General features: G+C 36.8%; 2 protein-coding genes across 2 annotated transcripts in view; one reads left to right on the top strand and one right to left on the bottom strand.

The window, feature by feature from the left end:
- The window catches only part of LOC141428964 (meteorin-like protein), a 39333-nt gene extending 35893 nt beyond the window's left edge, over positions 1–3440 (bottom strand). The window contains exon 1 of the mRNA XM_074089048.1: positions 3159–3440. Coding sequence (XP_073945149.1) covers positions 3159–3280 — 122 coding nt within the window. The 5' untranslated portion in view covers positions 3281–3440. The remainder of the gene's footprint in view (positions 1–3158) is intronic.
- Positions 3441–10357: 6917 nt separating this feature from the next.
- On the top strand, positions 10358–12622 carry LOC141428963 (uncharacterized). Its single transcript, XM_074089047.1, has 2 exons — positions 10358–10469; positions 11959–12622. Exons 1-2 carry the CDS (start codon positions 10370–10372, stop codon positions 12192–12194), a joined length of 336 nt encoding a protein of 111 aa, XP_073945148.1. The 5' UTR covers positions 10358–10369; the 3' UTR covers positions 12195–12622.
- Positions 12623–17614: the final 4992 nt, after the last annotated feature.

Below are 17614 nucleotides of genomic sequence, written 5' to 3'. Positions count from 1 at the left end.
ACTAGCAACAGCTTGTATAAATATAATTTAGACTGCCGAAAACAAAAATCATTAAACTTGGAATGAAATATTTTAGGTGCAGTAATGTGATCTTCGAGTAAATAAAGCAGCGACTACACGCCTTGTGATAAAACTTTAAGTCAGTTTAAATGAAAACACCAATTTTTTTGTAAAAGAATATATATATATTTTTCACACCTCTCCTTCAGAAAAGTAACTTTTCCAATGAACTAAAATAATTTCCTTGCTCACCCGCGACCTTACGATGCTATCGTAAGGTCGCGGGTGAGCAAGGAAATTATTTTAGTTCATTGATATGGACCTCCGCAAAGTAACGCCTGATTCAATAAATTAGTAACTTTTCCTCCCTGACGAGAGGGAGCAAAGTGCAACTTTTCTGTTCAAGGCTTATCTAAGTGTTTTATCGCAAATGCCATTTTTGAAGTTGATAATTGTAAAGCCACGCCATTTTCTATGCTGGTTGTTCTTTAATAATATTTATAATTTTTTTTTTCAAGTTTCTTAATGCTCGATGTGAAAAGTTGTATGAGCCACTCGGAAGCAAAATTATTTGCATCTTGGGCGTTAACACTTGAATCCCTCATTACGCTCAGGATTCTACTTCGCTACATTCTGGATTCAATATACGCCCTCGCCGTAAATACACCATTTTTGCTCCCTCGTGACACAAATAACTATTAATACACCTTTTTTGTTGGCGACGCTTGATTTTATATGCTTGCATCGTCATTGGAGCTTATACTATACATGCATAAATTTTCAAGTCGATCGGACCATTGGAAGTAGGTTAACATTTGATTATATTATTTGTTACAAGTCAAGATAATATTAAATTAAGGGTATTAAATATCTAACTACTACTACCTACATTATTAAGCAAATATCCGCTTGAGTTGATAACAATGTGACATGGTATGAGATGTTTATTGGTTGCTTTGAGTATTTATCTAGAATTCTATTCTAGCTAAATACTCAAAAGATTGTTTGGTGATCCATCCACGGCGATCGTCCAGCAGATAAAACTGGAAGTGGAACAGTGCCGTTATACTTTACTAAGCGCCGAAGCAGGCTTGTTAGTTTGCACGACATATAAATGTAGATGTAAGAAAATCATGTCGTTTTGCGAAACGCGAACTGTTACTGCCCAAATCATGTGCCTAAAATATTTATATAAGTGTAAATTTTGAAATACTTTTCTAGTGCAAATATATAAGTACCCATTTAATAGCCTGGAAAGTTGCGGTAATTGCTAGCTATCTATCAGAAAAGTCTCAGAACTCGTGTAGAGTAGGAAACGTGATCTGTGTGACATAATGCTACTACTTATATGTCAGTTTGTGTGCAAGTGGATGAGGGCGATTTCTGCATGGAAACATATGCGTGCCGCAGGGACATAGCTATATTGCACGTAAAGTACGGAGTACCAAGGTTAAAGGTTGTTGACGTGTTGTTGTAAACGGCAGCGACGCCAAATCAAAAAGTGAACTTTGTTTTCTGATTGTTGATTTTCAGTTTCTTGTATTTCAGTACCCTTAGGGGCTTTTTCACCATTCATTTATTAGTGTTAACTGACGGTTAAATGTGATGCCGTCTCCGTCTATTCGAACAAAACAAATAGAGACGGCATCACATTTAACCGTCGGTTAACGCTAATCAATGGATGGTGAAACAGCCCCTTACTGTATATTGTCCATACAAATTGAGATTTTAACGCGAACGCGATCGAGACGTATTTTGTGACCGAAACCTTACACTAAGGGCACAACATGCCTATGTATGTAAAGTCAACGTCATAAATATTAGCGATTACTTTTGTACCTTGTCACTTTAACGTCATGTTTAAATACCATACGAAATTGTGTAACGACTGAAAGCGACTAGGTACAGAAATGATCACTTATTTATGACGTTGACTGTACCTAATTTGAAAATGAAAATATTAGGTACGGGTACGAGTATATCCCCAGTTAGTTAGCATTTAGTTAGGTATTTCCAATTGGCATATTTAGGTCGTCCCTAAGTATGTCACACTTTTGTGTAACATATAATAATTGTTAATATTTTGCATATATCTGTAGACGTTACGTGTGAACATAAACATATCTATAATTTAAAAAACTTTTTAGTTGCTTATCAGCAAACTACAAAAAAAATTAAGCCTTACTAGGTAGGTACATAGTACATGGCAAATATCTACTTCCATACTTTACCTACTTCCGTAACAGACATACCTATCTTAGAATAAAATAAAAACCAGCCAAGAGCATGTTGGACAATCCCGAAATAAGGTTCCGTAGCCATTACGAAAAAATTAAGAAATATTTTTCTGAGGATTTCGTATTTTGTACGGAACATTCCAAGTTTATGTAGTTATATTTTATACCTTAGTCTGCTATTTACTCTTAAACTACAAATAATTCTCAAGAAAACTTAACCGTTATAGTTTTTCTTGTAAGTTTGATATACTTACTACCATCCTGAATTTTTTCAAATTTTTCCACCCACCTGTTTAGATTTTAGAGAGGGGGGGGGCGTAATTTTAATGAAAATTTTCACTTTAAAATTGAATATTTTGCAAACACATCACTGAATTGAAAAATCGTTTTAGCAACCCCCTAATGGTTTTAAAAGACCTATCCAACGATACCCACATTACAAGATCGGATGAGAAAAAAAAAACACTCCCACTATGGGAGGTACCTACCTACTGTAATTTTATTTTTATTTTTTTATTGTTCCATTTTGTCGGCATACTTTACTTTACGTATATATATTCGTGCAAAATTACAGCTTTCTAGCATTGATAGTCCCTGAGCAAAGCCGCGGACGAACAGAGAGACCGACAGACATGGCGAGACTATAAAGGTTCCGTTAAATAATAGGTATATTTATTAATAAAATTTACGTTTTCTGAGTACTTAAGTCATGTATATCAACATAGAGGTAAGTCTACTAAAAATCACAAACAAAACATGAATTATCTATGTTGATTCGCGGTCGAATGTAGCACACTTAAATCATTTAAATATGTAGAACTAAAATAGGTCCTTCGACTTATTAACTTTTAATTATGGTTCAATCAAGTTCTTGCAGTTCGAAATTATGAAAATTAAAATATTATTGAGCATATTATATACCTGCCATTCCAGTCGCACTGATCACCCATAATGCCCGCCTCCGCACCGAAAATCAGGCCCAAGACAAGAGTCCAAAACACAGACCTCAATTCCATCTTGGGGAGATCGATCAGACCAGTCATTCAAAAAAACATTAATTACTTAATCACATCACTTGTGAAACAAATTATGTCAGCTCCATAGTTCAAAAAGTTCGAATGAAACCGTCAGAAAAATTTAATATATACGAAACAATTCCCGCGCGTAATGCGAACGACGCGTAAACACCGGCTCTAGAGAACTACTACCGAAGAAAAAGATACAACCAAACCAGTACTTGACACAGAAAGAGAAGCCACGATACTTAATTGCTTGGGGAAGAAAGAGATACAGAGAAAACCAGCGGTTGTGTACTTCAATAGAGTAAGATGAAAGATAACTCTGGTCGCTCTGTCTCCTTCTAAACAACGAAATGAAAAGACGATCAATTTACAATCATATTGTCAGGGTCCTACCGTTTAAATTGAATTGAATAAACAGAGTGTAATATTGGCGGGAAAACTTTTGTGCAGTTTTTGTCAAGGGTGTTTTTTTTTCGTTTATTTTGGTAGTTTTAATTAACACGTAGTTGGTACTAAGCGACAAGATTGCATCGTTTTTACTATGCAATTGGATAAATTATAGTACTGGAGATTCCAGAATATGAATTCATGCATTGCTAATACAATTACAAATAAGTATTTAGTTTTATTAATTTATTTTGATTTATTTGATTGATTATTAAAATAAATAAAATAATAAATAAATATCACAGGACAATTCACACCAATTGACGTAGTCCCAAAGTAAGCTTAGCAAAGCTTGTATTATGGGTACTAAGCAACGGAAAAATATAATTATATAAGTAGATAAATACATATTTAAACACCCAAGACCCGAGAACAAACATTCGTATTTTTCATACAAATATCTGCCCCGACACGGGAATCGAACCCGGTACCTCAAGCTTCGTAGTCAGGTTCTCTAACCAGTAGGCCATCTGGTCGTCTAAATTTTTAGTTTTAAACAAATTAAAAATTATTAAAAAAAATACATTGAAACTTTTTTGTTTGTGGCTGTTTGGGCCTGATTGCCTTGGTCTTAGACGAAGATTTTTCTTTATGCACTAGAGCATAAAAAGTCATTTTATGTCGCCTAGATCCATTGGCATATATAGAGTTATTTTCCAGGGGGGCCTGGCCTAGATTTTTGTGTGAAAATATCAGTGTTATAAAACTTCGAATCAGTAGCCCAACATCCTGCAATGTGAAAAACTGGATATATTTAAAAGTTAAAACAGAGCAAAAAACCATTAGGTTAACCAGCACTTTTTTCCGTTAATGTTGTAAAAGAGCTCCGGTAACTACCTAGGATGTTATGGTTTTGGTATCAATGGATGTGTTGTCCGATAGATTGTCTGTTTTTGCTAATGCGTCTACATTTAGGGTTCAGTTTCTCAAAAATGTGATATGTATATTAAAGTTCTCCCCTATAAACAACCTTTTTAGGGTTCCGTAGCCAAAATGGCAAAAACGGAACCCTTATAGTTTAGCCATGTCTGTCTGTCTGCCTGTCTGTCCGTCCGGGGCTTTGCCCAGGGACTATCAATGCTAGAAAGCTGTTATTTTGCACAAATATACATAATATGTAAACTATGCCGACAAAATGGTAGGTACAATAAAAATTTAAAAAAAAATTTTTTTTGAGTACCACCCATAGACGTTAAGTGGGAGTGTTTTTTTTTCTCATCCGATCTGGTAATGTGGGTATCGTTGGATAGGTCTTTTAAAACCATTAGGGAGTTGCTATAACGATTTTTCGATTCAGTGATAATGTTTGCAAAATATTCAACTTTAAAGTGCAAAATTTTCATTAAAATCGAGCCCCCCCCCTCTAAAATCTAAACCGGTGGGTGGAATAATTTGAAAAAAAATCAAGATAGTAGTAAGTACTTAAGTATATAAAACTTACAAGGAAAACTATAACGGTTAAGCTTTCTTGAGAATTATTAGTAGTTTAAGGAGCTGTTTCACCATCCATTGATTAGTGTTAACTGGCGGTTAGGTGTGATGCCGTCTCTATTTGTTTTGTTCGAATAGACGGAGACGGCATCATATTTAATCGTCGGTTAACGCTAATCAATGGATGGTGAAACAGCCCCTAAGAGTAAATAGCAGCCTAAGGTATAAAATATACCTAAACTTGTTTTTTTTTTTATTCGACTGGATGGCCAACGAGCAAGTGGGTCTCCTGGTGGTAAGAGATCACCACCGCCCATAGACACCTGCAACACCAGGGGGATTGCAGATGCGTTCCCAACCTAGAGGCCTAAGATGGGATACCTCAAGTGCCAGTAATTTCACCGGCTGTCTTACCGTACAAAATACGAAATCCTTGGATAATATTACTTAATTTTTTCGTTATGGCTACGGAACCCTATTTCGGGCGTGTCTGACACGCTCTTGGCCGGTTTTTTAATGTTACCTACGGCTAACAAGTTTTAAAATTCATAGAAATGTCAATGGAAGGTCAATGGGCAATTTTTTTCAGATTAGGCCATCTCCTATTTTTAGAGTTCCGTAGCCAAACTGGCAAAAACGGAACCCTTACCTATTAATTTTTAATGTCCAGGGGAAGGTAAACGTGTGGATTGGAATCAAATGGAATAGTTTTTTTTAACCCCCGACGAAAAAGAGGGGTGTTATAAGTTTGACCGCTATGTGTGTCTGTGTGTCTGTGTGTCTGTGTGTCTGTGTGTCTGTGTGTCTGTCTGTGGCACCGTAGCTCTTAAACGGGTGGACCGATTTGAATGCGGTTTTTTTTATTTGAAAGCTGGTTTTCTAGCGATGGATCTTAGACATGATTTATCAAAATCGGTTCAGCCGTTTCAAGATCATCAGATCTTTTGTTCGCTGCGGTAGGAATCTTAGACGCATAATGGATATTTACTTTACTTTCAAACATATTTGGGACCTAAAATTTGAAACACCCATGTATGCTATATAGCTACGCAAGATTATGGAATCTCGGCCTGATGCTGCAGCCAGGATATCCAGAACACTAGTAGGTACACTCTTAATAAAACTATAGCAGATATATCGTGTTTGGGTTCGTTTTGATCAGTATTTGATTCTACAAACAATGCAATGGTGGCAACAGGATGAGCTGATGCTGCAGCCAGGATATCCAGCACAATAGTACACTCTATAAAAAATAATAGCACAAATGTCGTGTTTGGATTCGTTTTGATCAGTAATTGATTCTACATACAATGCAGTGGTGGCAACACGACGAGCTGATGCTGCAGCCAGGATATTCAGCACACCAGTATACTCTTGAAAAAATAATAGCAGATATGTCGTGTTTAATTCCTTTTGATCAGTATTTGATTCTACATACAATGCAATGGTGGCAACACGATGAGCTGATGCTGCAGCCAGGATATCCAGCACAATAGTACACTCTATAAAAAATAATAGCACATATGTCGTGTTTGGAATCGTTTTGATCAGTAATTGATTCTACATACAATGCAGTGGTGGCAACACGACGAGCTGATGCTACAGCCAGGATATCCAGCACACCAGTATACTCTTGAAAAAATAATAGCAGATATGTCGTGTTTGGATTCCTTTTGATCAGTAATTCATTCTACATACAATGCAGTGGTGGTAACACGACGAGCTGATGCTGCAGCCAGGATATTCAGCACACCAGTATACTCTTGAAAAAATAATAGCAGATATGTCGTGTTTGGATTCCTTTTGATCAGTAATTGATTCTACATACAATGCAGTGGTGGCAACAAGATGAGCTGATGCTGCAGCCAGGATAACCAACACACTAGTACAGTTTAAAAAGATATACTTATATCAAAGTTTAAAAAACATGAAATAAAAACTTAAATTTAAAATTTAAAAAACCCCCGACTTAAAAAACGCCAGCAAAAATAAAAAAAACGCCAGAAAAAAACGCTGCTTGAAAAGACAATTAAAAAGTAAAAAATAATTATGCGCTACATAGCTGTTGCCCGCGACTTCATCTGCGAAGAATTCGTTTATCTCTATCCCGCGGGGACTATGCTGATTGCCCGCAAAATTAGCCTAAGTTAATTTAGTATAAAGTATCTAGTAATATTTTTTTATCTTAGCGTTGTCGGTGTCGGGGGACCGCTAAGGTTAATACTTTAAAAAATACACATATTTAGTTTCATGTTAACCTTAGCGGTCCCCCGACACCGACAACGCTAAGATAAAAAAATATTACTAGATACTTTATACTAAATTAACTTAGGCTAATTTTGCGGGCAATCAGCATAGTCCCCGCGGGATAGAGATAAACAAATTCTTCGCAGATGAAGTCGCGGGCAACAGCTATGTAGCGCATAATTATTTTTTACTTTTTAATTGTCTTTTCAAGCGGCGTTTTTTTCTGGCGTTTTTTTTATTTTTGCTGGCGTTTTTTTTACACAGTGACTGGGCACTTCGCTTTTTTGAGCGATATTAGCACACCGAAGCTTATGAGCTTTTGGGATAAAGCTTTCGTTTTCTTAAATTCCAGTAATTACGGATGAATGATGGCCTGGCATCTTTTCGCCCCATCACGTAATTGTCCTTTTGTAAAAAAAAAATGATATTTATGGTAAGCGTTTGTCTGTGTTTTTCTATGAAACTTTTGGTTATTTGATTGACTAAACTAAGTGATACAAACGAACGAAATGTTCATGTACTTAACTCAGTAGTTTCATAAATATAGTGATATAGTACATAGGTAGTAGTGGCCTAGTGGAAGCCGTGGTGGCCTAGTGGTTTGACCTATCGCCTCTCAAGTAGAGGGTCGTGGGTTCAAACTCCGGCTTGCACCTCTGAGTTTTTTGAAATTCATGTGCGGAATTACATTTGGAATTTACCACGAGCTTTGCGGTGACGGAAAACTTCGTGAGGAAACCTGCACAAACCTGCGAAGCAATTCAATGGTGTGTGTGAAGTTCCCAATCCGCACTGGGCCCGCGTGGGAACATGGCTCTCTTGTTCTGAGAGGAGGCCTGTGCCCAGCAGTGGGACGTATATAGGCTGGGATGATGAAGTACATAGGTATTCTTAAATGCGCGGCCGTTTCTTGAATGAGAACAAAATGGCTGACCTAAAATTACCTAAATACAAAACATTGTCTAATTCTGGCGGAAAAATATAAATGGTGAAGTTAGAATTAAGTACACAACACTGAGAGGAGGCCTGTGCCCTGCAGTGGGACGTATAAGTTTAGGCTGGGATGATGATGATAATGACACAACACTGAGTAAATTATAAGTATATTCGACTGCAAAAACCACCCACAGAGTTGTGTAGATTCGTAGTTGCTCGTCACAATATGCAGATTTAGGAAGTTAGTTTGATAGATATTTATTACGAGCTATCACTTAACTGAGTTAAGCGGTTTATGTCTCGTATGTATGTACCCATAAACTCTTAATCGGAAATAAAAATTTGTAAATAAAAGTACAGATAAGTAAACAGAAAAAACCGGCCAAGTGCGGGTTGGAGTCACGCACCAAGGATTCCGTAGAATGAACTAAAACAATTAATTTGCTCCCCCACGACCTTATGATAGCTACGTCTATGCTCCAAAAAAACATTACATTTTAGACCTGCTGGGACTCGCAACAGAAATGAGTGGCTATACAGCGAGGCTTCCCAAAATGTGCGTCCCAGGACATTGTCCCAGGGGCGTCGTGTGTCGATCTATTTTTATTTTTATGCTTATGCTTTGATTTCGTTCTTATTTTCTAATAAAAATTATAAATATCCAAAGAGTATTTTTCTAATAACTTTAACCTTTAGTACCGTAAACTCAGGTTTCTTTAGTCCCAGCCCAGCGTTAATAAATAGTCCAAACGGACCTTTTAACATTTCGAACAATTACGGAACTGCCAACGCCGTCTAGGAGATTCATCGTGCATTTTCTATTGGACTAGGCTAGTACTAAAATTGGTAAGTATATTTGGGGCATTAAGGGGGCAGGTTGAGCGGCGTCGTAAAAAAATGGCAAAGTCCCAAGGGCGTCAAAGTATAAATAAGTTAAGGAAGCCCCGGGGCTACAGTATGCGGGGATCATTCACGGCTATTTCGTACCACTAGATTGTATTGCATATGGTGGATTGTCCTGGTCTCCAGGTCTCCGATGCACCGTCAAGTATTCACGATATGTGGTCCCATTGTACTGTCACATCGGGCTGCGTGTGTTTGCACAAAGATAAGTTGAATCAATAGGCGATGTTTGTCCGCTCGATAGCTTTGTCGCTTGTCGCGTTCGCTCATGCTTGTTTAGGCCGATGATTCGCCCCTTTATCTCTTCTCAAATATGGTCGTACTTATGAGCCAGATCTATGATACTGGCAAAGGAGTGAGAGCAGCTTGAATGTCATGCAAATTCAATCCGTTTATACACACATAGGTACATACCTAACCTAAATACAGTCACGCCTTTTTACTAACGAAAGGGTAGGCAGAGACTACTTATTTGTTTCGACCTGCTACGATCCCGACATGTCTTTCGCTTCCTCAACACTACCTCTAGGTGCTCTAGGTACAACAAATTTTATTTTATTATTACTATAATACTCTTGACACATGACACATAATTATATTGCCAAATTATATTCATGAAAAAATTGGGAACATATATATTTCACGTATTTGGGGCATTTTGTGGCATAACTAAACTTGAAAATAAAAAAATGTATGTATGTAAATGTATGTATGTAAATACTTTATTGTACATAAAACACAAAAATAATACTAAAAGAAAACAACAAAACAAAAGAGTACAAAGGCGAACTTATCCCTAAAAGGGATATTTTCAAATAATGATGTAAGTAACTAAATTTTCTCTATATTTTTTCACTTAAATTAGAAGTCAAGGGAGACTTACCTGCTGACTATCACTCTACCAAGTGGAAACATAGCTGAAACTATAAATTATATTACCTATACTTACGCGATAAATTCCGATTTTTGTTATTTCAACATCTATCAATCCTGCATTCTGCTCTACGCATTGTTTATTGTCTGTATTGTTTTATACATCATCATTATTGTTGTGGCCTACCGATGTAAACAAGTCACTACTGTAAACAATCATAATCCTTCATATAAATGTGAATGGCCAATTCTTTTTAGCAGTTAACTTTCAACATGTCAAAGTGGACGGGTTTAGTGCTAGTGCTGTTCTTCGGGATTGTGTGGGCTTATAATAAATCGACCACTTCTACCTGCCTGTGGCACAATAATAAATGTAAGAAAGTTATTTCATTAACTGTCAAAAAATGTCATATCCTCCTGTACACAACCAAAGACGGCTTACTATTTCGTGTAAATAACTGACAGACAATAAAAAGTAGATACCTGACTATCTATTCCTACTATTACTATACGTTGTAACAAGTTGTAGGTACTGTTACATTATCCACTAGGTACCCAAAATACTTACCTAAATATGAAAATAATTTATGTAGGCATGAAAAATTGTAGATCCTCTTCCATGCTTTTTTGGGCAATTTTGCACGCATATATAAATAAACTATGCCGACAAAATGGTACAATTAAAAATTAAAAAAAAAAATTTTTTTATGGTACCTCCCATAGACGTAAAGTGGGGGTGTTTTTTTTCTCATCCGACCCTATCGTGTGTGGTTTCGTTGGATAGTTCTTTTAAAATCATTAGGGGTTTGCTAAGACGATTTTTCGATTCAGTGATTTCTTTGCGAAATATCCAAATTTAAAGTGCAAATTTTCATTAAAATCGAGCGTCCCCCCCCCCCTCTTAAATCTAAACCGGTGAGTGGAAAAATTTGAAAAAATTCAGGATGGTAGTAAGTATATCAAACTTTCAAGGAAAACTATAACGGCTAAGTTTGCTTGAGAATTATTAGTAGTTTATGAGTAAATAGCAGCCTAAGGTATAATATATACCTAAACTTGGAAGATTCCGTATAAAATACGAAATCCTTACAAAAATATTACTTAATTTTTTCGTAATGGCTACGGGAACCCTATTTTGGGCGTGTCAGACACGCTCTCGGCCGGTTTTTCTACTCTTTATTGCAGTACTCATTGAAATCATTTTAATAATTAAGCTGTTGTAGAGATACTTCAAATAGACTGAAGACAAACTTAGCTAGTAAGTATTATTCGTACGCTAACGATTGTGGGTAAATATCTATTGTGGACTACTTACATCTTAATAATACCCTATTACGCAGTAAACGTAATATTAAACGAGCAATATTTGTATATTTGTATCTTTTACCTATAAAGATATGCCAAGCAAGGCTATTAATTATTTAGCCGAGATATATACATTTTTTTTTTTTAATGCGACTGGATGGCAAACGAGCATGTGGGTCTCCTGATGGTAAGAGATCACCACCGCCCATAAACATCTGCAACACCAGGGGTATTGCAGATGCGTTGCCAACCTAGAGGCCTAAGATGGGATACCTCAAGTGCCAGTAATTGCACCGGCTGATACAATACATACTTATATTACCTAAATATTATCATTAATAAGTATACCATTACACGGCTAAGTTACGAACAGAAGCAAGTGGCATAACAATCCCTGTTCACGACTGTACCTACTTTAGATATTTTTTTCCGAAGTGGAATGCCACGAAAACCTTTTTTTTACTATACGAGTATGTCTCAGGTTCCTAATAAAATAAAGTTAAAGTTAACAGTACCTACCATCATTAAATTAACTAATTGCTACTTTTTTTCAACAGGCGTCGACTCATGTCCCGACTGGCTGCGTGAGCGCAAGAGCAACTGCTCCCAGACGTACTGGCCGGCGCAAAGAACCTGTGAGAACCCGGAGCTGACCCTCGTGGGTACCGTCTGCGGCTTCTCCCGCTGTGACTGTCCCGACGCCATGGTCCTGGACACGGAAACCGGTTTCTGCTACGATGAAGATAACTGCCCCACGAAACACGCAATGTCTTATAATTATAAACTTATTTAAGTTTTATTAATTTATTTGAAAACTGCTAAATTTTAATATATATTCATGAAAGAACTACCACTGTCCTCTTGTTACGCTATCTACAAATAAAATTGATAGTTTTTCAAGGCTTTCAGCGGTATTTTTTGGCTTGTAGTGGTTTTATTTTTTTGTGGTTTCAGCGTTTTTTCGTTACGAACATATAATATACCTATTATACATAAATGTAACGCTTCTTGAAGGACAATCCCTGGCAATCCCGTACCATTTTAAAATTCTACAGAATATTCGAGCGTTTTGACCGCCCGGTTAAGTCATTAGCATCTCACGGTTATAAGCACAATAGAAAGACAAATCCCGAAAAAAAATTATCACGCTAAATTTAGCATATGTATTGTTTTTAATTTTCATAAAAATTTAACCCTGCGCATGACCCATTTTAATAACATCCGCCAAGGCAAGACACTAATGACAAAAAAACGCTGCAAAAACGCTGAATATTCGTCCCACCGAACAGTTAAAACGCTTGAATATTCGCCTAATACGCTTACTCTATGACTAGGGAATCCCAACGGTGGTCTTATACACACTGCACAAAAATTATGCCTGGCCTTAAACTACGAAGTGCAAAATTAAAACGTCATATCTTGCCGTCCCGCTGACGCTAATCTTATTTAATACGAGAGTGAGGGACGGTACGATTTGCGAATTTCGTAGTAGCCCCCCTGGCTATATGTACATACTACGAAAAATTTTACAATCTGGCGCCTTTTTACTATGCTGGCGCCATTGCATGTTTTTAAGGTGGCAGCACTGGAGTGACACTCTTTCCCGGCCCGGATAACACCGACATGGAAATACCGGCCCTGTTTTTTGTGTACACACCCATAGAAACTGACAGGAGCTTCTATGGTCGTGTACGATAAACAGGGTCGGTATTTCCAAATCGGTATTATCCGGGCCGGGAAAGAGTGTCACCCGCAGCAGGGCTACTACGAAACTCGAAGTTCGTATCGTACCGTCCCTCTCGCTCTCGTATTAAATAGTGTAAGTGTCAGAGGGACCGCACGACACGAACTTTGAGTATCGAGTTTCGTAGTAGCCCTGCAGCACTGCTCGTGTCGTGACAGCTGATTTTGACATTGACAGTCGGCGTACGGCAAAGAGTAAAGTAATGTATATGAGAAAGAGTGGCAACTCTATGGTCAAATTGCATGTATGGAAAGAGCTGCCATCTAAAGTTTTATAGGGTAACTAAGTTTGACATATACTTACATATAGATGTACATCTATATTTTATTAGATAGTATGCATACTACGCAATTGGTACGTACGATGGAATGAGATTTAAGAAGATGCGTATTCGGTTATCAATACATAATAAATTTACAAACGTATCGAGTGTGATGTTTGTAAGATTTATACTAGAACGAAAACCGAATACTCATCTTCAGAAACTACATTCCATCATACGTACCTATAAGAAAAGAAAACTGAAATCGCACTAATTGAGAAATTAGGACCAATCACTTCAGCGGCACATGATTATTACTATAAGAAAAACACTATTTGAAGGAAAATGTAATCGTTTATTAATTTTCAATCTAATATACATTTTTTTAGTTTGATATAATTAACCCCTTACCAGCTTAAGGGACATATGTCTCCCACATAGTATATCGTGTACCATAGTCCGGTTTCAACTCCCAAATCTCTTACAACTCTTACTCTTACTTATTATAAAGAACGAAACAAAGATAAATATTTTTTTTATATTAATCCCTTAAAATATTATTTCATGATCTTCAATGACAACACACAGCTAAATCCAATAATGTGTCTGGTAGCCGTTTGAATTTACTTGACCATTAATTTCAGTGATTTGTGACAAAATCAGAACACTACTTAATTTCAGCGAAATGGAAGCAGTTGGACCATTTTTTGATATTTTGTAGATTTTGAGTGTTGTAAGGTAATGTAATCCTATGCTATGCTAAATATCCATGCATTTTTGTAATGACCAGAATTAAGATGTGGGATGACACTATTCCATTGTCTTGTTACAGTTTGACCTATGTGGCAACTATTTAGCCCGGTAAATTGTCTTGTCTTGTCAGGTAAGTAATAAAAAATAAATAGCTGTGTTTTGTAAATGAATATCATGAATTCTTATTTTCAAGGATTGATATAACGTTTAGTAAGATTTGGAGTTGAAACCGGACTATGTTATATAATGTAGGTACAGTCACCAGCATTAATATATGCCACAGCGGAGCGTGCAAAAATATCTGACACGTCCTTCCAGCCCTAGAAATAGAGTCGCATCAGATATTTATGCACGCTTGTTGTGTCAGATATTGGTGCTGGTGACTGTACTATGTGGGAGACATCACCCTTTGCCTGATTAAGAATCTCACACTAAATTGAATATGCCTGTTCATTACTTAGACAGGCAATGGGAATACCGTATCCCACACATTTTTTATGGTTTACAGGAAGAATACGACTTTTGTAAATACAAGGTGTTAATTAAATAACTGAAAACTAGAAAGTAGTTTGCTCAGAATCGAGAGCAGAATCGATTGTACTATGTTTTAAATTAGGTTGTGTTTGTGTTCTTAAATACCTTTTTTCATTGTGCCCAGTTAAAAGTTACGACTGCAATGCCAATTAATAGTACATTGTGTCTTAAGGGCGGTATATAAAAAAGGAATTACGAACGAGAGTCTATTAGAAGCCCGAAGTCCAAGACTGAGGGCATTAATGAGTCGATGTTCATAATTCTAGTACCGCCCGTGCGACATACAATGTTTTACATCCCATTTGCAAGTACAATTGTATATTTGTAAAAGTAAAACTAATATTTTTTCAAAAATTGCCGATACCGTTGACTGCGGTCTTGGCAGTGCCAGCTCCACCTCCACAGCATGTACCCGACGTGTACGCGCTCCTACAGCAGCGCGCACACGGGGCAGCAGCATACCATGCAGTAACAAACTCAGTTACCGACCTTGGGCTTCATGACAAGAAAATTAGTACGGGCAATGACTCATGCGACCGACCACGGGTTTCATGACAAGTACAATAATGTCGAGGGTTTTATTTGGAGGGTTGGAACCAAGGTAGCCTGCATGTTACGACACTGTTTACGAGCAAGTGTGATGAAAATATTTTAGCGAGGTTGCATATTATTTAGATAATTTAATATTGGCTGTTTTGCTGTTAATATGTGAATTTCTTCTAAAAACGTCAAACGTCAAAGCGCAACTGACAAATACGAATTATGAGTAGAGCAAGTGTAGAGTTAGATATAAAGTAGAATTACTGACTTAGCAAAATACACGAATATGTTTTAAAATAATGAAGGTATTCAAAAATAAATGCCAGCAACTAACTTAAAATTAAAAAATATTTTTGGCGTGTCTGAGGATTTCAGTTATTTAATTAACACCTTGTATAAAGAACTTATAAATACACGCTTGTTCTTTTCGACCTAGTAAAGGGTTAACCCTTTCGTTTCGGCAAAGTCGTACACAAAATCTACCCAGTTTGCCAGGTTCAGTGAAATGATGTCGGCTCCTCAGTCCTATAGGCGAGTTAACTCGTTCACAGAAATTATGCTCATACGCCCGAAAGACGATTTAACTCGGCTAGGTAAAACGCTCTGAAGAGCCGGTTGACGAGATAACTCGTTTGTTAAAATTGTCAAAATGATACTATAGCAACTAGGTATGAATCAAGTCAAGGCCAAGAGTACGGGACACAAAGTATCCGGCTCCGGAAGTAATTTCCGATTGCCCTCATTGGCTGTAGTCAAAAAATTTGGAAACGGGTATAGTCGGCTACCGGATCTGAGAGCTTATCGCACAAAACGAGTTAACTCGACAGCCGGGGTGAAAGGGTTAATCTTGAGAACATCTGCCCCCGTCGCCGTCTTGGGATAACACTACTATACTTGGTTTGGATAGGTATTTAACTAAATGTAAACAAACTTCAGCTGCCAGATTTGGTACACTCAAGGATTTTTAACATTTTACTTATCTATCATTGTAATACAAACTAGACTAGTGTATTTCAATACAGAAAAGTAAATTTTTTAGATAGTTTAATGGGGAATTTCAATATTTATGACACCGATTGATGCCGTTTTGTTTACATTTAGTTAAATACCTATCCAAACTTAGTCAAAAATAATCTTATGTTTTGTCAAACAATTACAGTATATCGAATATACAAACTGAGACATGGATGCACAGAAAAACCAGAAACAGAGACCAGCGCTGGGAATCAAACCCTAGTCCTCATCATTCCGTGCTGCGTGCACGCCCCTACACCCCTACACTACCACTGCAGGAGTACAGACACGAATTTCTTCTATGCACCCATATCTCAGGTTGCTTATTTCTACAACGCTACTTAAGCAACAGCACTAGCGACATCTATGTTTCGCTCTCATCGAGAGACGTAACACACTTTCGGAACTAACCGCTCACCCAGACAAGAGATGTCGCTCATGTCGCTACTAAGCAGTAAGCAATCAAATTATGATTGGTTATTTGGAATCTCTTAGTTTTTTTTTTATTTCTACTCCAAATTACAAAAAAAAACACAAAAGGACTCAAAATAACCAATTATAATTACAGTATAATTCTGATTTACATTACGATTCTGAGTATGACAGTATAATTCTGATTAACAAAATTAATCGACCTAACTAATATTATGAGAAATCTAATTATGATTGTAATTGGTACGGTACTATTCAATGGAAAAAATCAATTGTGTAAACAAATGTGGTGACTGACATTGACACTTGACTGACTACTGGCTGACTGACTGACTGACGTTGGCTCTAGTGATGTGAAAGCTCTTTAAGATACTTCAATCAGCAGTAAATAATTATTTTGAATTTACTCATATTTCATTATTTAATGTAATCCCCAAGTTTAATTTTTAAAAATGGCTAATCACGTATTCTCTTAGTCCTGTTTAAGAGTCATTCACAATGTTTCCATGTTCCTTTTAACTTAAAATGTTTAATAGCATTTTCAAGAAGTTTTAGAATTATATCCTCAAATATATACCTACCTAACGTTTCTTCCATACAAACTTACACTTCATGTTCAAAACTTACACTCCCCTTTATACCCCTTTAAGGGTAGAATTTTTAAAATGGTGAAACATGTACATCCACTTATATTTTTTGTCGTATATTTTCCCCAAGGTTTATGATGGAGTATTTTAGAATTTAAAGGGTCAGTTAAAATATGGATTAATTTAGTTTTTTTTTGCTGCTTAAGTAGCGTAGTAGAAAAAGCCAACCTGAGATATGTGTGCATAGAAGAAATTTGTATCTTGACTCCTGTCCAACGGTGGTGTAGGGGTTATAGTACGCAGTACGGATTGCTGAGGACCTAGGTTCGATTCCCAGCCCTGGTCTC

Source organism: Choristoneura fumiferana, chromosome 6 (assembly GCF_025370935.1).
Source record: "Choristoneura fumiferana chromosome 6, NRCan_CFum_1, whole genome shotgun sequence".
NCBI lineage: Eukaryota > Metazoa > Arthropoda > Insecta > Lepidoptera > Tortricidae > Choristoneura > Choristoneura fumiferana.
Note: the sequence above shows the minus strand (reverse complement) of the source record. Positions and strands in the feature narration are given on the sequence as shown.